This window comes from Felis catus, chromosome A2 (assembly GCF_018350175.1).
Source record: "Felis catus isolate Fca126 chromosome A2, F.catus_Fca126_mat1.0, whole genome shotgun sequence".
In the NCBI taxonomy this organism is placed as follows: Eukaryota; Metazoa; Chordata; class Mammalia; order Carnivora; family Felidae; genus Felis; species Felis catus.
This window is the reverse complement of record NC_058369.1, coordinates 112333686-112355418: the sequence shown is the minus strand read 5'-3', so window position 1 is coordinate 112355418 and position 21733 is coordinate 112333686. Positions and strand designations below refer to the sequence as shown.

The 21733-nt window shown below is 35.5% G+C and overlaps 1 protein-coding gene across 5 annotated transcripts in view; it reads left to right on the top strand.

The window, feature by feature from the left end:
• TMEM196 (transmembrane protein 196) overlaps positions 1-17297 on the top strand; it is a 52992-nt gene extending 35695 nt beyond the window's left edge. For 3 of the 5 annotated variants that reach the window (XM_019825584.3, XM_019825583.3, XM_045052458.1), the window contains exons 2-5: positions 5768-5824; positions 9886-10140; positions 11322-11395; positions 14546-17297. In XM_019825584.3, the coding sequence (XP_019681143.1) occupies positions 5768-5824; positions 9886-10140; positions 11322-11395; positions 14546-14552 (393 nt within the window). In that variant the 3' untranslated portion in view covers positions 14553-17297. The remainder of the gene's footprint in view (positions 1-5767; positions 5825-9885; positions 10141-11321; positions 11396-14545) is intronic. The other 2 variants (XM_003982832.5, XM_019825585.3) reach the window with 1 other exon arrangement.
• Positions 17298-21733: the final 4436 nt, after the last annotated feature.

Here is a 21733-nt window from a genome sequence, read left to right as displayed (position 1 = left end):
AAATTATCAAACTTTTGATCCATGTACAAGGAGAAATACACTATTTAACCAGAAATAGATTTCTTTTAAATCCATCCCCCCAACATTTAACATCTGTTTTCCTGGCAATTTTTCTATATATTTTAAAGAAATGTCAATTTTGGCAAAACTGCATAAATCACTAATGGTATCAAAGTATTAAGTTCAATTTTTGGTTCAGCTCATTACCCTAAGGGGGAAAAAGTAGTGTCATTTCTACTTTATAGTATGTATATCTTCTGTAATGGCTAATGAATTTCAGTGAAAATTGTTTCATCTGAGGTGGTTAAGTGTTACGCTGCAAAAACTATAATAAGCTGTCTTAGAACAAGATTGGCCATCTTTCATAATCTCATCACCCAATACTTGCTTGTTCTGGCCATTGTTTTTGTCTGCTTCCATTACAACCATGGTTTCAACATTTTCCATTATGTAGTTTAAAATTGAGAAATTCTACAGTAGACTTTTTTACTCTTAAAAGTAAAATAAACTTTCTTGGACAGAAAGAAATACTAATAAGGAATTCATCAACCAGCATTTAGGTCAATGCTGAGAGAGAAACAGAGACAGAGAAAAGCAGAAGGAATAAAGAAGTTTTCAGTCATTTATTCATTTTAGGGATCTTTGAACAACCCCTTTCCTTCTTTACCTCGTAGACTGTTTTTTCCCTTCTATTTTCCCTCTTATTAGGAAAATTGGACACATTCACATTTAGTCTGATTGCTTACACTATTGAAATTATTTATACCAACTTATTTTATAGTTTCACTTTATTTCCTTTCACTTTTAAAAAAATTTCCCTGACATCTACTGGTTCAATCTTTATTGTCAAATTGTATTTTTCTCTTTATTTTTATTTTCTCAGTCGCTATACTGTAATGCACAAATTTAAAGTTGTACTTATCTGTCAATATCTAAAACTCGTTAGTTCCTCTGTTATTCTGATAAGTGATAAAAGAGTTTTAGAGCCACTACTTACATCTTTACCTCCACCTCACCATCTCTTACACCCAAATCACCTGGGATACTCATTGTAAACAGATATTAATTTTTCCAACCAATACTTTTCAACCTAAAAGATTTAGTGGGTGTTTTTTTGTGTGTGTGTGCTTTTTCTACTACATTCCTTTCTTATCTCATGTCTTTCCCTGTTTGTTTTCCTAAACAACGGCTAGTAATTCTTATAGGATGTCTCACGTGGAATAATGTTTTGGAGCCTGTATTAGTTTCCTAGTGCTGCTGAAAAAATTGCCACAAACTTAGGGGCTTAAAGCAACTGAAATCTATTCTCTTTCAGTTCTGGAGGTCAGAAATCTAAAATAGGTCTATGGGACTAGATTCCTTCTGGAGGCCACTGGGAGAATCGGTTTCCAGCTCACAGAGGCTGCCTACATCCTGGCCTCAGGGCCCTCTTCCTCACCTTTCAAAGCCAGCAGTATGGCCTCTTCAGATCTCTTTCTCTGTGTCTCTTTGTGTCTTCTTCAAGCCTTCTTTCTCTTTTGACCTTCTTGTCTTCCTCCTAAATAACTCTTGGGATTACATTTAGGGCCCACCTGGACAATCCGCAATAATCTCCTCATCTTCAGATTCTTCATTTAATCACATCTGCAAAGGCTTTTTTTTTTTTTTTTTTTTTTTTTTTTTTTTTTTTTTTTTTACCATACAAGGTAACATTCGTGGATTCTGGGGGGTAGGACACACATATCTTTTGAGAGCCATAATTCAGTCCACCACAGTACTTTTGCCCAAATACTCCTGTCTTTTTTCTAATCTCTTGGGGGAATGGAGTTTGACTATACATACAGCTCAAAGTTCAAATGTTCTTTTTTTCAAAATCTTGTATTTTTATCTTAATAGTCTTTTAGGCTGTTAGTTATCTTTGGTGCAGGTATCTTTTTCTACTTTTCCTGTAGTTACAGTTGCCATCCACATTTGCATATACCCTGGAAATGATAGGCTTTGCTACCCCTTTGCCAGGGGCTTAAAGCATTTGCTTCATAAGAAAGAAGGCCTAAGGACAGAACAGAACTTGGCGCCACCAACCTCCCTCTCCCCACACCTACTTACGTGACAATCCATGTCCCCTCCTCCTATCTCTGTAACAAATGGCACAGTTTGTGTATCCAGAGTTTTCTTCGAGGGCCTTCTTCCTCTTTAATTGCAGTTATTCCACTGTCCTGGACCTCGACATTCTGATGGGCTTTCAAAGTTATCAATCTATAGTTTTTCTGCTTTCTCTTATTGTTTAAGTGGAAATGGCATCGTTGTTCTTTCCACATCTTAAGCAAAAGCACAAGCCTCCATGGGCATTCCATTAAGAAAGTCCACTCAAAATATAGGATGCTATTTCCATAATTGCTCCATTTTATCCTACAGTGAGTCACAACTCTAGTTATCTATTAAATGTAATCTAAATTGGAATCAAATGAATTCCCTTTGGAGGGCTAACTGGTTTCATTACATAGTGGCACTTCCTATCAGTAGATCACTTCATTTATGTAACTTCATAGTAAGAGCAAAGCAAATGATTCTCTCTGGATTTAAACAGCCCATCTTCTCAGAAATAAAATTATATTTTCTCATGTAAAATTTCATATCTAATTTAGATATGTTTCCAGCCATCATTTTTACTTTTTTTAATAAAACTGTTTTTTCACTTGTTTCATGTCGGGCAAGTGCTTTGCATTCTTAATAAAGTTCTATTGAGCACAAACAGTATTTTGAAAAATAACAAATTCTCTGTATAATAAGGTACACTTAACTTTGGACTGTAATACAATTGATTCATCTTGCGATCATTTTTATTACACCAAAAATTAACCATGGCAGGGGGAAACAAGCATTATAGATGACCAGATGTTCATTGAACACTTCTGGTTGGACATAATGTACACTGTACTAGCACTGAAAAATCCTTTTGAAAAGCATTCCATTCCATTTTTAGAAATTAACTTAAAGAAGTAAGAATATTACATGTGTGATTTGTGACCTTGATGAGTGACATTGAGCAAGTTGCTAAGCCCGTCTAGACCTCTACTTCCCCGACATGCAAACTGCAAGGGCTGAATTAAGTCATCTTCTAAGATCCTTTCCAGTGCTCTGACTTGGGGTTTAGATAGCCAGTGAAATAAAAGATCATATACTGCTTTTTTTGTGCTTCCTTTATACTTCTTTATAAACTGTGATGGCTAAATTTCAGCTAAAATCCTTTAAATCCTCCTCAGAAATTCCATGATTTTTATATACTGCCCATTACATGGGTTAGTTTTTTTCCTCAGATTCCAGGTTTCCTCCAGGGAATGTGAATTTTGGATACCCTGACAGATGTGACTATTGAGAAGTATTTACACTCCACCCCTGATTGAGAGTGGAAAATATTGTTTGGCTCACCTCATAACTCTACCTTTCCCCTCCCCAGCCCTGAACTTCCTTTTCTTAGTGGATGATAGAAGGAAGCGATTTTATTGCCACCTGGATCCTCTTTAAAAAAATTTTTTTAATGTTTTATTTTTGAGATAGAAAGAGATAGACCAATTGTGAATGTGGGAGGGGCAGAGAGAAAGGGAGACACAGAATCCAAAGCAGGCTCCAGGCTCTGAGCTGTCAGCACAGACCTTGATGCGGGGCTCAAACTCAGGAACTGTGAGATCAGGACCGGAGCCGAAGTCTGACACTTAACCCACTGAACCACCCAGGCACTCGTGCCACCCAGATCTTCTAACCAAGTTGCTGGGATGGAGAGCTCTGCCTAAGCTCCTGAGGTCCCCTCAGGCTTGGCTGTGAATAAATAATGGCAATGTTTACAGATTTCAGAAGAGATCCAAGGAACACAAAACTCCACTGCTTTCAAATTATTTCAAGAATGAGTTCTGGGTGAATGGACTTTCAGGGTGAGTAATGGGTTAGTCAGGCAAGCAAGGAAAAGGGCATGTTGAGGCTTTGACCTGAAGCTTGGAAGCACTGAGAGGTACAGAACTAGTCCAAATCTGGAATGGCTTGAGCCAGCCTTGATAGACGTGAGATGGGGTCATCACTTAGAAAGAGTCCACATGAGGACAAGTTCATCTAGACCCAGGACACAAAGGGGGGTGACAAATGGTTACTCAAAAGTAGCTTTTTAAAATTTCTGAAAAGTATACAAGTATTTAAGTTTTATGAAGTTCTGAGCTTTTATCTTCTCATGATTTGATGGTATTAAAATTATTTTATTAGCTCAATTTATATAGTATATTAACCCTTTGTCTTTCATATGCTTTCTAAATATAATCCCAATCTGTTTTATGCCTTTGAGAGATATGTTATTTTTTTACTATCAAAAATATAATTTTATGTATTAATATTTATAAGTATTTTCCCTTTTTGTCTGTGACTTTGCTGTTATGTTTAGTGAATCATTCCCTCTCCTCCAAAATTATATAAATACTTAACTTTGTTAAATGTTACTATACTTTTTTTATACACTTAAATATTCAAACCATTTCCTAGAAATTTTGGTGTATGATGTTAAGGACAGTTAATGAACTATCCCAATCCCATTGGATCTTGATCTTTTTCCCATTAATTTGAAAGATAATCTATATAAGAAGCAAATTATAGCATATCCTTGTGTTCCCTGATCTGTCTTGCTGCATCATTGCCTGCTTTATAATCATTTTGTTCCCCTATATAGAAAGTTCCCTGAAAAGGGAAACTTCCCTTACTCATTATTTCTTTATCAAATTTTGTTGGTGTTTCTCACAAGCATATGATTGATTTCAGATAATTAGTAGAATACTTTATGTGTACATTTAATAATCTACCCCTGTGTGAAACACTCATTTAAAACCACTTAGGTTATTAGTTCAGGCTTGAGATAGAAAAATGTAAAAGAAAATCAGAAGGAAAACCTTAACAGCATTCAAAGCTTTCTTTGCTAGTCTGAAAGCCCTTAGCAGGCTTATTATTTATTAATGAATGTATTATTTTATTTATATGGTTTTCTTCTAGCCAGATGTATGCATAAATGTACCTTGAAATGGCTCTAAATATTTTTAAACAATTTAAACGATTTGCTGGTTTCCAATAACCAAAATATCTAATAGTGTGTCGCTGGTAGACGATTTCATGCAGCTGCTTTTGCAAAGCAATTATGTCACCAATATGCTCATTTACAAGAAATTACATGCCACCAATATTCTCCTTGAGTTCTTCCAACATACCCACAAGGACAGTGTTTCTGATAGAATGAGGAAGGAAGTTACCATTTTACTGACATAGTTTGAGAGATACAAAGAATGTCTCTAAAGAAAAACATCTCCCTGTCTGATGCCTTATTTTTTGTTTGTGTGAGATTCACTACCTGTAGTAAAGCTCATTGATTTCTAATTGCTTAGAAATCTATTATGAATGAATGTATCATACCACTTCTCTCCCTGAGAAAATAGAAAGGGATAAGAAGGCAGTGAAAGAAAACAGGAATAACAAAACCCTCAATTTATTTACTTCCTAATTTTGCCTAGTGTAAAACTGATTCTGGTTTGCTCAAGTCCCACAATTACTTATATCAACCTTACAAAGAACAAATTTTCATTAAAGTTTGCATTTTTATCTCTTACTATTCTAGAACGAGGCATTTTTCTTTCCAGCTTTTGATGGGAATATAACATTTTCAAGCTTCCCTGGGACAAGTGTCATGAGTGAGCTATAAGCTAAAAACTAGAGGTCTTCTTATCTTTGAATGTGGAATAATTGTTATTCTTTTCCTTTTCAGTTTCTTCTTTGTGGCATATGTGGAATATTGTGCGCCAAAAAAAAATCTGGACTTGTCGTAAGTTTCTGCCTTGTTTGTATTGTGCATTGACGTATTTGAAATGTTGGAACCCAAAAATGGAAATGATGAGAAGCCAACTTTCACATAGTGAATGTTACTCATTTAGGATGAAAAGAAGACTGACAAATAAATACTGGCTTTTTCATTTGCAAAAAAAAAAAAAAAAAAAAACAAAAAAACCCGACAACAAAAAACAAAACAAAACCCATCAAGATTATTACAGACTATGACAAAAGAAAAAGAAAGAAAAGCTTTGATATACTCTTTAAATGCATGAATATGCAACCCATAATGACTGCTGTGGTTGACAATCTCCACTTTTCCAGTTTATAGACTCCCAGACACACATGAATTCTTCAGTAAGCTAAAAAAGACATGGCTTGAGTTCATGGGAAATTTAACTGTTTAAATGTGGAACTGGGCCTACAGATTACTGGCTTTGACTGTGAAGTTAATTTTGCAATGCAGCAAAACAGCTGTGTTGTTATAGTTACAGTTAATTCCCAATGATTTTTTTATTTAATTTTATTTTATTACTGTGAATGTAATTGTAAGTGTTTTCAGATGTTTTACGGTACTATCACGACTTTCCGGGTTGTAAGACATTCACCCAGTTAACTCTGATAATGGCTGGAGTACAATTTCTATAGCTGAAGTGTGGATTCCCCACATCCCTCCATGATGTTTTTTGAGAGTTCAAAAGAAAGAAACAGTGTTGTTTATTTTATCATGTGCAATAGGAAAGATCATAGACCTTTCTAAGTTGGAAAAATTAATACTATGCTTGGACCTTACAAAGCAGGCTTTGAGTCTAAAAAGAGTTTTCCAGGGGGAGGCCAGTTATCTGAGGAGGACAGGGATAGGAGTATTACAGCTATTTTTGTTTAACTACTTTTTCAATCATATCTTTTTTTGTGAAAATATCTACTGTGACAAAAAAAAAACGAAGCACCCATTGCTTTAGACATACGAGGTATAATTTTTTTAAATCATATAAAGGGAAACCTTTACATACAAATTTTTGGAGGCTCTTAATTTTCATCTATGATTCTTCCATCACTTTTTAGACTTGGCCTTCATTCTTTGTATGCTTTTATTTTACTACTGTCTTTATAGCCATATAAGAACAATTTCTTAGAACTTAGAAGGAAGAGAGAGGGAGAGAGAGGGAAAGAGAGGAAGGAAGGAAGGAAGGAAGGGAGGGAGGGAGGGAGGGAGGGAGGGAGGGAGGGAGGGAGGAAAGGCAAGGAAAGAATGAGAGGGAGGGGAAAACAGGGAGAGGCAGAGAAGGAGAAAAGGAAGAGGGGTAAGGGAAGGCAGGGGAGATGTCTTCATCCATTTGGGCTATTAACAAAGAAGGATATACTGGGTGGCTTATCAACAAGAGAAATTCATTTCGCACAGTGCTGGAGGCTGGACCTCGATTAGGGTCCCTGTGTAGTTGGGTTCTGGTAGGGTTCTCTTCCAGGTTGCAAATTTTTGACTGTGATCTCATGTGGCAGAAGGAAAAAGAGAGCTCTCTAAAAGTCTCTCTTATAAAGGCACTGACCCCATTTATGAGGGCTCTATTCTCCTGACCTAACTGTCTTCCAAAAATCCCATCTGCAAATACCATAGTATTGGGGTTTAGGCTTCAACATTTGTATTTAGAGGGACACAAATATTCAGTCATAGGAGAAGGGGAGGGAAGAAATTTTTTTAAAGGCACTAGTGTCTTTTTTCTGTCTTTCTACTTCTCTTAAGAGTTATAAAAGAAACAAATCATAAGTGCTAAACTTTTTAGAAACTACCATTCACTTTAACTTCTTTTACCCTATGATATTCCCATTGATGACATTTAGCTATCAAGGATTCTCACCCTTCAAAGTGCATGGTAATTTCTCCACTCCAAGTATCTCTAGAGTCTAAATTCTGTAGTCTGGTGAAATTCAAACCTCGTATATGGTTTTAAATGTGGGTATAGATTTTAACATTTTAATACCTAGGTGAGAATGTTCTGTTTGCGTATGTTAAATGAAGTAGCAAGACTTTAAAGAATGAATAAGAATAATATTAGGAGAGATACATTGTGTTCTTATGATAGCCAAATAATTTGTCATTAACTTTCTTAATTAATAGTAGTTCATCATTTGAAGGCTAGAATGTCACATCTTTCCATGTTTTCTGAGAATATGTAAACACCAAAGTATTTCCCAAGAAACTGCATGCCATCTGAATATCCTTTAAAAGGTAGTATATTGATTCTATGTGAAACTAGGAGCTACAGGTTCCCACTTTGGATGATTCAGTTATTTGGTAATTGATATTCAGTATTATATTTAATTAACTATAAAAAGATACAGTCACCCATCATTGGATTTTTAGGCTTGGTAATAAATACTGTGAGACGGACACAATTAGGATGCTGAATTAAGTGAGAGAAACAAAACGAACTACTTGGTATTCTTTCTGCCCACCATCCTATTTCATTATGCTATTTCATACATCCATGGTCTTACCCTTTTCCGGGAGTGGCATGCACTTAGTTTAGATGACATGTTATCAGGAAGCCTTGTCTGAAACCCTTGGTTATGCTAAATTCTCCTCCACCCTACTCTAAGGGCAACCAATTCATCCCTCTTTCTTAATATCTGCTATGCCATGTTGAAATGTTGGATCTTCTCTCACACAAGACTGCTGTGTACTCAAGGACAACAACTATGAGCTATTATTTTTTGTAATGCCAACAGCTGCCTCACTCAGGGCCTAACAGATGCCAGGTACTCAATAAATGCTCGCTAAAGTCAACTAATTGTCAACAGCAAACGATTCCTAATAATGTAAAATTAAATGCTAAATTAAGTTAAATAATTGTTTGTCCTATGGAATTATGCCAAAGGAAGTCAGTAAATCCAGGAAGGCTTTCTGAAGAAAGTAAGGCTAGATTTGATTCTTCCATCTAGCAATCCAAGAAAAAAGCAAACTAATTTCCAGGAAATGGGAAATACCACTGAGGCGGGAATGAACAAGCTATATGATTGGCAAGAGAGGCAACTGGAGTAGAGACCGTGTTCTGGACAAAAATGGAAATAAGTTTAGATAATTATATTAGTATCACACGCTAAAGTATAAAGGAAGCCCATAGGGGAACTTAGAGAATACAAATACAAAAAAAAAAAAAAAAAAAAAAACCCACGTTGAAGCTTTTGGAATATTCAATATTCAGTTACATATTTATGTAACATTTAGGTTGAATACCATCCACCCCCACCAGCTCTCTTTATAGAGACCCAAATCAAACCAATAATGAGATCAAAAGTAAAGCCACATCCTGTGTTTCCCCAAAACAACCAGATAGTATTTTTGGAATGTATATTGTGTATTCTTCATTGTGGTGCCACAGATTTAAAAAAGATTTGTAGTATAAAGGACCAGTTCACAGGGAGTCCCTAACCTATCCTATGGGGGAAACAGATACATGATAAAACTCGTATAAATGAAGAAAACAGGTTAACTGTATTCTCTAAGCTCACTTAGCTAGAGCAGTATAAACATTTGAAGTTTGTTGGAACTAATGACAATTCAATGAGAAGATATTTGGATATTTTAGGGGGATTAACATAGTGAAACTGGATTTAGAGTCAGAAAATCTGGATTCAGTCCCTACCTAACCTTGAGTTTTGCCTGTTCACCATTTTCCTAAGTATATATCACGATTTCGCTCAGAGGTTTGCTGGGTGGGTTAATTGAGATGATATCTGCTCAAGTTCCTAGCACATGATAGATAGTAAATATTTAAATCCGAATCTACCTTGAAGACAAATTTTGCTTACTTCAGGGTTTTCAAAAAGATGTATCCCCGGCCTTTACACAGTCAGCTATTAATTCTGAAACACTGGTCTGCACTCTCTTCCCTGAGTTGGGTTGCATGGGAACTTGGTGAAACTATGGCTCTCGTCCTCTAAGACCCAAAGCACTTTATTGTAGCTCAGTCTTCCGGGAGGTGCGGCAGGATGGGGCGCTGTGTTAGGTTGGCTTTGCTTCCTCATCTTTGACACTCTCTTCCTTCTTCCTATCAGATGATCCTTTTTTCTGCCTGCTGCATCTGTGGACTCATTGGGGGCATCCTGAACTTTCAGTTCCTGCGGGCAGTGACGAAGAAGACCTCTTCCCTCTATCCTCTGCATCTCGCCTCCATGTCTCTCGCGTGCATTGGGATTGGTGGCTGCACCCTGTCTTCCTGGCTCACGTGTCGACTAGCCAGCTACGAGCAGAGGAGGATGTTCTCTGAAAGGGAGCATTCGCTGCACCACTCTCATGAAATGGCCGAGAAAGTGAGTTTTGTACCTTTTCTGCTCACTGCGAGCGTGGGATGAAGACTGTCGTCAAACCTTGGTGAACCAATTTGCAGCTTAGATGAGAATTTGAGGAATTGGGATTTTATAAAAGTTTGGCCCTATTGGACTAGGAGTAGAAAATTTTTATTATTTTTTTCTCTGCTATTTTGGGTACACCTATTTTCAATCTCATAGCTATCTATATAAAAACACCATTCCTAAAATAGCATTTCATAAAATATTGAATGCCTTATAAATATGGATTTGTATGTATTGTACTGAGGAAAAGCACATAAACTAAATACACTTGCAACTCAATAATGCCAGTTTCAGAAATCTGATGAATTCCCCTTTCTAGCTCACCTCTTGTGCTTGTAAGTAGATGCATTTAATTATGTAAATTAGATTTTCGAGCATAAAAGGACCTTTTAATAAGGCCACAAAAAGCCTTGCCTATCAGTGCCCATATTACAATCCACATAAAGCTTCACTAAATTCTCATCTAAACTTCATGCATATTTGGGTAGCTTTGCCTGTATTTTAAGTAATATTCTTGCATAATTGTTTCATGAAACCCATTTATACCGGAAACAACACTTACTGCTTAAAGCACAAATAGTGAGCTGTCTGTGTTTCTGTTACATTTTGCACATATTTCTTAATTCAGTTCCTGTTACTCGACCTCTGAAGGAAAAGATAAAAGATCTATAAAATAAACTTGCTAAGATAATGGCCACATCATATTTCACTTGGTATCATGGAAATAAAACTGCATGATCACAGGATAGAAGAAAGAGTAGCAAGAGTTACTACTGCATATTCCTTTATAATGTTATCTTGAAGAAAAAAAAATATTTGTTCTATAGTTTTATGCATTTCCATTTTGTATGCAGTCGATACATTCAAATAAGGGGAGTAGATATTGGATATTCATTCTTAAATTAAATTCTTAAATTCCGTGGAAAAAGCAATTTTAAACAGATGTACACATGTTCTTGAAAAGAATTTTATAGTACAAATAGCAGGACTGGTAATTTAAAGAAATGGGTTGTTAAAAATAGATTATCATTATATATTTGCATAGTGGCTCTTTTGTTCTCTATTTGTATACTAGTGTGCTTTAGTTTGTTTTGTGTATATGTGCAATATTTATTATATGATTGTTATATTTATATTAGAGATTGAGGGCTATTGAAATAACCGACTTGCCCAGCTGCCCGGTGGTGCCCCCGACACCAGAGTTACCTACAAGGTACGCTGATTTTTAGGGAGTTACCATGTTGTAATGTCACTGCAGGAAGCAACGCCTCTTCTAGGAAGCCATGATGTCAGCAGATCAGTCTGCTGTAATGTCTGTTGTTCCTCAAAGTATTGCTTTCATGAGAACTACTTTGAGGACGCAACATGAACCTACATGGCAGAGTCTTGCAGCTTGAAACTTGGTTGAATATTTAAAATATTCAGCCTCCTATAAGCATCCAAACACATTTCTGTTTGGATGATTCATGACTTCTTTATTTTCTGCTACATCATGATTCTGACTCAATACCATCATTCACAGACCAGAGTTTTGTTTTTAATAATAGGTGACTCTGATAAAGACAAACTATATCTCCCTTGTGCCAAAACTACATGAGCAGGTAACCTAAGTTTGACACTAATATAGTAAAAATGCTATATGAAAGCCATCTTTTCATAAAATTATCTGATGTGATACATTTCAAATTTATTTCCTGTATTTTTGGTTGCTAAAAATAACTTAGTCACCCACCATTCTTGCCTTGATTAAGCAATATAATTGGAAATGTAGAAAGCTACACAGATACTTTGGCCCCATTGCAGAAAGTTTATCCATTTGCAAATAGTCCCATTTGATCCTGCCCAAATTTAGAGTATATTCTTTGTGTTAAGTTGGACATGCCTATTTGCAAATAAACTGAAGATGCTAATACATTTAAAACCTAATTTATGCTGTATTCTCTTATCAGTGATTTTACTTTGTCCATACTAGTATGAATTTAGTTAGAAAAAACTCCTTTCTTTTGTAAGATTTTTAAACACTGGATTTTTTCTTCACCCTGAAATAAAATATTATACATTAGATTAATTTTTATGGGTTTTAAGCCAATTTTTTTTAAATTTGATTTATTTTTAGAGAGAGAATGTGCATACCTGAGCAGGGGAGGGGCAGAGAGAGTGGGAGAGAGAGAATTTCAAGCAGGCTCTGTGCTGTCAGCATGGAGTCTGACACAGCACTTGATCTCACAAACCATGAGATCATGACCTGAACCAAAACCAGGATTTGGCCCTTTAACTGACTTAGGCGCCCCTGAAGCAACTTTTTGAATGCAAATTCACTTTAAGAGAACAAGTACCTAAGAATCTTACTTCTATAAATTCATTAGGAAATTGTTTTTGTACTAATAGAAGGAATAGAGAAAGCTGAATGAGTAAATTCTGTTACAGATCATTTTTGAAGAATCATTTCTATCTTATCTCGCCACCCACAGTGAGTTCATGAATGAAGCCTCAAATCAGGCTTCTTATCTATAAACTTAACCTCAGGGCAACAATTCCACCGCATTTCCACACTTACTTGTACCATGTACACATCTAGCAAAGCCAACCACTCAGATAGACTGAACCATCGCCAGGCCACCAAAGCAGGTTGCTGGCACCAAAGGACCTTCACTTTCCCTCAGTCTTTACCTCCAAAGAGTTTGAGTTTCTAGGCTTATTACCTTGTAATTCCCTGACACCTTACTGAGGAGGCATATTGGATACCCAGGTATAAGACAACTCCCTAGGGCCTGGAAGGAGCCAGGCACTTTGCAAAGAGACACAAATCTTGATGTAAGAAGAGGTTAAGTCTCCAATGCATATTGTCTCCTTTCTCAGAATTTTCTTGGAAGGAACTCTACCAAATCTTTAAAAGACAACAAAATTTTCAAAAGCAAAGTTCTAAAAACCAGGTCAATTCCTACCTTCCGGTCCTTCCTGGATCCTCCTAAGTAACTTTCCAAACCACCCAATACAAGAAGCATGAATCTTTATTCTATTTCATCTCCTATATTGAATTTTCAAAGAGAAGAGATTCAGAATAAGGCATGGATACCTTTTTACTTTTCAAATAAATATTTGGAAGAATTTCTTTTTTTTTTTTTTTTTTTTTTTTTTATTTATTTTTGGGACAGAGAGAGACAGAGCATGAACGGGGGAGGGGCAGAGAGAGAGGGAGACACAGAATCAGAAACAGGCTCCAGGCTCCGAGCTATCAGCCCAGAGCCTGACGCGGGGCTCGAACTCACGGACCGCGAGATCGTGACCTGGCTGAAGTCGGACGCTTAACCGACTGCGCCACCCAGGCGCCCCTGGAAGAATTTCTAAAGTTTACAAAAGCAAGTATATTAACTTTTAATGTACTTAAAAGGTGAATTTAAATGGTGAATTTCAATTCGCCCAAATAGCAATTAGATATAAACTGATGGGCTTGAGATAAATGAGCAAATAATTTTGATTTGAATTTTATTTACTATATATTTTGCAAATAGGCTTGTTCAAGTGTAAAATTCTTTTAGATATTTTTTGCCTAAATATTCTTTATAATATGGTGTACTTATATTATAAATGGGAATGGCTTCATATCTCCTCATATTTCTTTAATGTTTAGGGAAGGTTTTTCTGTTCAAGAAACATGAATTCAAAACATCTAAATTTTTTTTAAATTAACATTTTCTAAAATTGCAAATGGAACTTATGTTAGTTCATCCTTTATATCTAAATTTCATTTGCCTTCCATGTAGTTTTCCTTATTAACATCTTAGTAATTGATCCCTTAAAAAACATGTTGAGGTTTTACTGTTTGGTTGGTTGTTTTTTTTTCACTGTAGCATTGATAGTGTCATGAAAACCAGTTATTGTGATTTATTAGTAACCCACCATTACATATAAGCAATGATCGCCTTGTGGGCCTAAAAGGCCACCCATTTTTCTATAGAATAAGGTAACCCCTAGAATATGTTGGCACTTTGTTGATATGCTCAGCAGAGAAGCCTATGCAATATGCAATGTGCATAGGCTTAATCATCTAGTTTCTAGGTGAGGTATTTCCAAAATAAAGTTGAGGAACAAAAGGAGAGACTCAGGGCACTGGGGACAGATTAAACTGTTTTTGTGTGTAGAAGACTTTGGTCTAACAGACTATCATTTCAGCATTTTCATGCGCTCCAAGATGCCATGAAATTTCATTTTCTCAAATGCAAAAACAATATCAATCCTTGTCCTTCCCCAAAACTCAACAAGTTGTTCAGTGGCTTGAAATTTGTTTTGGAAATTCATTAACCAAATCAGTACCTTACTCTGGAAGTAAACTTTAACTAATTCATCTTATTTTTTCTAACAGGAAATGACAGACAACATGAGCAATGGAGGACCACAACTGATATTTAATGGAAGAGTATAATCAATGTTTTAAAGAACTGAACATTTTTTAGGATTTTCATGAGGGAAGGAAATACCAAAGGACTAGGAGATAAAATTAAAACAGTTCTTGCATTTGCTGTTATCTCTCTTGAGCACCCACTGTAATTATTCTCCCACAGTTTTGCCTCATTTATTTCTTCAGCTTTTTTATTGGGTGAAGCCTTCAGTAATGCAGTAATTTTAGCAGAATTCCCAGATTGTTCTAAAGACTTTTCAGGAAAAAAAAAAAAAGAGGAATAAGCAGATTCATATTCTACAAAACCACTATTTGACTAGCATGAGTGTTAGATTTGTAATGATATATTTCATAAAAATAATCGAAAGTACAAATATCAAGAAGTAACAATAACCTACTGATGTCTTTGTTTTGAAAGACAATGGCTTCAAAGAATACCACAATTCAAAACCTCAGCAATGCCTTGTTGTAAAAACATAATTATTTCCAATTTGTGAATGAACTATATTTCATAATTTATTTGTAAATGATAAAAAAACAAAAACATAAACAAGAATTTTTTTAGAGAGAGACAATGCTAATCTGTATGATATTTTTGCATTTTTGCACAAGAGTGAAAAATTATAAATGAACATCATTTAAGGAAAATAAATATGCTTTCATTATACTGTGCAGATTGATCTGCATGTTCATGAATGAGCCTAAGAATAAAATAAAGTGTGTGTGTGTGTACATATACTGTAAATATAGAAAATATATACAGCATATATTTATAGCACTCATGAATGTAAATAGGTAGTCAAAAAGAAATTATAATACTGTTGGGATATTATCAAGATTCTATCCCCAAAGATATGGGAAAGCAATTTTTCAAGGCTTTTATATGCCCACAAAATCACACATTTGATTTCTACTAAATTTGTTCATTTTTATTCTTTTTATTATGTCTGCTGTGTGTAAATTTCATTGTGACTGACATTTATGGAGTTGAGATATCTGAATAGGGTAGTATAAAGATAGATTACTTATTTGGCTATTTTACTTTTAGGGTATTTATGTAATAACAATGATCAATACTGATTTATAAACATAACAACTTTAAATCACATACTTCCACCTTATAAATATAAACATAATGACTTGTGATTATTCATGATACTTCTATTTCAACACTTTACAGCCCTGATGATGTATGCCCAAATGGTAAAGTTATAATTAGCTTTGGTAGAACTTAATTTAGTTTTTTTTAACTTTATAATTTACATGAAACAATACAAACCATTTTTAAAAATACATTTATTCAAAGAACCTGAAAGAGTTCTTTGTAAAAGGAAATAGGCCTACATTTATATAGCTAGATTTAAATCTTCCATAATGGAATGTTAAAATAGAAATCTATGATAAAATGAATAGGCAAGAAAATAGCATAGTCTTTGACATATTTATGAGAATAAAACCTCTGGTAATAGATTTTAAAAATGTAATATTTTAAAATATGTAATTCTCACTGTATTGTATACTTTTATTTTTTCCCCAAAGCTAGTCAGTTTTCAAGTCATTTTTATGAGTTACTTATTGAGCCATAGGTAAATTCAACCTTTAATGTTCAGGATGAGAACATGTTATAATTTAGAAACAAAATATGGGTTTTAATTATAACAAAATAATAATTCCAGTTAATGGAAATCTGAAGGTATTTTAGTTTTAGAGCAACATGATCATCACCTGCCCCATTTAAGTCAACTCATAAGAAAATTCTGGCTGTATATAATCAAAAGAAATAACTGAACTATGGTTGGTGTAGTGTTTGAAGTCTTCTAACTCATATGAATAACTTCTTTATCCAGCACATTACAAAAGTTGCCCATAAATGCAACCTCAATAGTAAATCAACATTATCACTGTTCTATTGATGCCACAAACAGGCATAATCATTGTCACTGAAAATATAAACTATACAATGCAGATATTTTGTATATATCTGGCTCTACTGAATTTACACAAGGATGTAGTTTTGTACTGAGGGAATAACCACTGACTCTAATTTTAGGTGGCATTTCTTTGTAGACGTGTTTGTATAATACAGAGTTATAATACATCAGTAAGATGTTTTAATGCCTTTTGAAATAATCTATGAAATCACCCATCAAAGGACAAAAGTAAGCATCTCATTGCTTTGATATAGAGTTACGAAGAGATGCTATCATTACAATTATCCACATAGTCTACAGTGTATATAACCAAGTATAGATATGTCTTTAAATGTAGTTATTTTAACCCAGTATTTTCAGGGCTCAGTTATTTAGAGGGATTTATTTGTGATTTATAGCGATTCTTTCTGAATTAAACAGGGGAAGTTAGGAAGACATTGTTCAAGTAGCTGAAAATTTAATTTTCACAATAAATTGAGCTATGAACTAGAACATTTTAAGTGACTGCATTACAGTTTTAGTATGAGCCTACCCTTGGGAGAAAGTAAGTTAGGAAAAAAATATGTGAAACTAGTGTGGTGGTGTGCTATAGAGACTAGCTACAAAAAGATGCAGTTATTAGAAGCGTAAAAGAATAAAAGTGGACTCTGGAAAATTTTAAACATATATGTGCATATATGTATAAACACACATACACACATATATATACAATCGTTTAGAAGTGGAACATGGTATGATGACTCTATGGATATGTCTATGTAATAAAATGGTGTGCTTTGAAACTACATATGGTGTGAACTTTCTTTTCATCATGAAAAAGTAGTTTCTCCCAATAGGTTCTGAGATTGGCAGGGGACAGGGTGCTGTGCACGAAGAGGCAGCAAGAGTCCCAGTAGTGGATACGGTATTCAGAAAAGCTATTTTATGAGATAGGAGACACTGAAGTCTGTTGAAGTATAGAGAGGGAGTGGTTGAAGATACAGGACAAGATGCACATAGAAAGTGAGGTCTGGAGGAGGCAGGAGTTAATAAGATACACATTGTAAGAGACAGATTTAGCTATAAATAGGACTGAAGTTGTAGGGGATCTCACAAATGAAACCACAATATTCAGAGAACTCTGCTGACCTGTGTCTGTCAAAAGGTTGCTACTGGCATTTGGGGTAGACAGTAATTCATTGTACAGACTGTCCTTTGCATTTCAGGTCATTAAGCATCTCTGGTCCCCATCCACTAAATGTCAAGAGGATACCCCAGCTGTAATAACCAAAAATGTCCTAACAAATTTTCGCCTCTTTGGCAGGTAATATTGCCCCCTAATTTAGAACCAGTGAGGAAAACCCTTTAATACAATCCAGAGCAGCCAATGTTAATGCTACTTACAAATGTAGACTTGAATTGCTCAGAATCATAAGTTCACTGTTCTAAGGTCTACCTATATTATCTAATAGAGTAGCCACTAATCTAAGCACGTGTGATTAAATATATGTATAAATTAATCAAAACAAAATTAAATGTTCAGTTTCTCAGTTGAAGTAACCACATTCAAAGTGCTTGAATAGCCACATATGAACAACAATTGTAGAATATTTCTCAGAAAGTTCTATTGGACAATGCTAATCAAAAGCACACAGAGGGGAACTGTCCCCAACCCTCGGTCAGCCAATTATCATTACAATAAAATGTGTGAAAAGAATCAGTAAAGTCTCCATGGAATTTGAAGTTGATGGACCAGTTAAATCCATGGACTGAAAAAAACTGCCATATATATACACTATATATGTATGTACGTATGTGTGTGTATATATATATATATATATATACAGTATATATACAGTATACACACACACACACACACACACACACACATATATAGTAGGCCAAACCCATTATAAAGTCTAAAAGTTGCTATAGAGATTTCATGTTTAAATCTGTTCATGAAAGATTCCACTAAATAACTAAATATTTTATGTTTAACAGGTAAAATGAGATGTGTAACTCCCATTTTTGAAGAAATTTATTCAGCCTATTACCATGCGTCAATGAAAAATTCTGCATTTCTTATGCTTGGGAAGGTGAGAAAAATATGCTGCCCTCCACTTTTTTACTGACTTAGCTCAAAAGTGGCATGTTCAGAAACCGTATGTCCAAGGCTACATTTTCAAAGATGATTTAGCAAACACATTCTAGAAATTCAGAGAGAGCATCTTAAGTACCATTTGGTTAGAACACAGTTTCCAAATAAAGTTTCAGAACTTGGCATCACTTCACTCTTGTCTCCCTTAAATCATTTTCTGGAAACATATGTGATATTTTTTAATTCAAAGTATATGACAGCCAAGAAATTCAGTTATTCCAAAACCATAAATCACAGGTTGTGAGTTACTCAGAGCAGAGGAAACCAATTCAGAAATTTCTGGAAATGTGGATGCCTAGTAAAATTATACAAAAGGGTTTTTTTCCCTCTTTTTTCCAGGAAAATTATTTACTGAATACAAAAGGTTTTTTTACCAGGAATGTAAATATACAGGAACATATTGTAAAAAGTCAAACCATAGATCTGAACAAATGTGTTTAAAATTTTAATAGTTTGATATTTTCTACATTAACTAGTTATAGGCATATAGCCTTCATTTAACTGGAAATCTTTAAGAACTAGGATCCATCTTTACTTTCCTTCACATCAACTAGGGACTTTTGATTTCAGAGTTTTTTCTTCATTAACACCCAAGGGCTCTACTCTCTTAGCCACACAATACATTACAAGCCCCACCCCAAAAGCCATTATGTATTTGTTACTGAAAATTGCCAGAGAGACTCTAGAAGTTGTCTGAAGCCCCACAGAAAATCCTAAGATCTTGTCAAATGTGCAAGTGTTTGATTAGCCTCAAGGAATCAGGACTCATGACTTCTCCTTGTATTAATTAATCAAGATATTTGTCCTCACCTACTCACTAAGATAGAGGTCCTCATATGCCATTTCACGGCATCCCGATGGAGGACTGGAAGATGTCCCTTGGGCTCTCCAAGATCATTGCTCTGGAAAGAAAAGCGGCAGATTCCTTTGTGGGGGGTTCTATCATCCCTTGCTCTGTCCCTAATTGTAAACCAGCCAAGGAAGGTTTTATTCATATAAATACACCCTAAGGGCCCTATGCTGTCTAGATGTTCACTCCCCCTCAATACTATCTAAAAAGTCTTTTGAGATCTGGACTTCTGTGTCTTTTCTATTTATTTTATTAACAACTTCTGCATCAGGGGTGCCTGGGTGGCTCAGTCGGTTAAGCGTCCGACTTCAGCTCAGGTCACGATCTCGCGGTCCGCGGGTTCGAGCCCCGCGTCGGGCTCTGGGCTGATGGCTCAGAGCCTGGAGCCTGCTTCCGATTCTGTGTCTCCCTCTCTCTCTGCCCCTTCCCCGTTCATGCTCTGTCTCTCTCTGTCTCAAAAGTGAATAAACGTTAAAAAAAAAATTAAAAAAAAAATAACTTCTGCATCAAATCTGAGACAAAATACATTTTTAAATTTAATTTAATTTTAAAAGGCTCTAGTTCTTTTATAATAAAAAAAAACTGTTGGGGAGGATATTTTTTAAGTCATCGTAAATCATTGTGATATTAGCCTATTGCTATCAAAAGAAAGGATGGTAGGCAGCAGGTGAAAGGTAGCCTTTGGTCAAGTGCTATATAATGTACATTGTCTCTAAATGTGAATATTCCTCTATCGTATTAATATAACTTATTTAATATGAAATATGGATAAAGCGGTAAGACATTTATATTTCACCTGAAAGATAAGGTCATTTCTGGTTGTACCCATGAATCTTAAAGCTATTCAACCAACTAATGCAATTTGTACACCCTTAAGTCCATAAAACAAACCACAACTCCAATCCCTGGGATCCACTGCCCTTTATTTGTTCTGCTTCTTTTGATTTCAGATCCAAATTTCTGGTTTTGTGACAGTGCTTTGATTTCAGTTTTTAGTTCCTGCACTCGGACCTGAAACCTTATCTCTGTAGTTGTCAAGTTTGACTACGAAAGCTACTCGCTTTACTCAAGGCACCCAGGTTTGTTTAACAGGACTCCCTACTTCTGAATCAGCTAGTGAAATCCAGCCAGCAGCAGCTAGTGGTGACAGAAGCGGCTTCAACAAAAATGCTAGTCACCTGGTAAACAGACATGTGCTCCAGTAGGAAACGGAATTCAGAAGAAGGATCCCAGATAAGTAAACAGAAAACGTGAGCTCTCCATACCTTGAATATACAAAGGTTGGAAAATGCATGAGATCGTTGGAGACAGGCAGGGAGCTAGAAGTGAGAAACTGAGGCAAGATTATTCCTTTCCTGAGTTTCATCGGGGGATTAAGTCAGTAAGCTCCAGAGAAAATTAATTTTGTCCTGAACAAAATTTTGCCGTCCCTATATAAGATATGTTCTTTTCTTGCAGTATCTTTTTCTTCTTTTAAATCTCTAGCTTAACCTATTCCCTTGTGCCAAAGAATTGGAAAAAGAGGTTTCATTCAAGGAACACTGTAGGTGTGACTCTAGCGCTGATATGGTGCATGACAGCAGGAATCAAGGGCAAGTGAGACACAAGGGGTTGCTTTCATTAGTCACTGGTCCTTCTCAGCCAGAAATGCCCCTTTCAGTGTGAATCTTGGAGTTAATTTAATTGTGCTATTGGGTATTTACCCAAAAAATACAAAAACACTAATTCAAAGGGATACATGAATCCCATGTTTATAGAAGTATTATTTACAATAGCCAAATGATGGAAGCAACCCAAGTATGCATCAATAGATGAATGGATAAGGGTGCCTTGGTGGCTCAGGCAGCTAAGCCTCAGATTTCACTCAGGTCATGATCACACGGTTCCCGAGTATGAGCCCCACTTCAGGCTCTGTGCTGACAGCTCAGAGCCTAAAGCCTGCTTCACATACAGTGTCTCCCTCTCTCTCTGCCCCTGCCCTGCTTGTGATCTCTCTCTCAAGAATAAATAAATATCTAAAAAAATATCTAAAAATAAATATCTGTAAAAAATAGATGATTGGATAAAGAAGATATGAAATATATATATATATATATATACACACACATACACCATATATATACATATATATATAGTGGGATATTATTCAGCCATAAAAAAGAACGAAGTCTTGTTATTTGCAACAACATGGATGGAGCTAGAAAGTATAATCCTCATTTTACTGTTTAAACCAA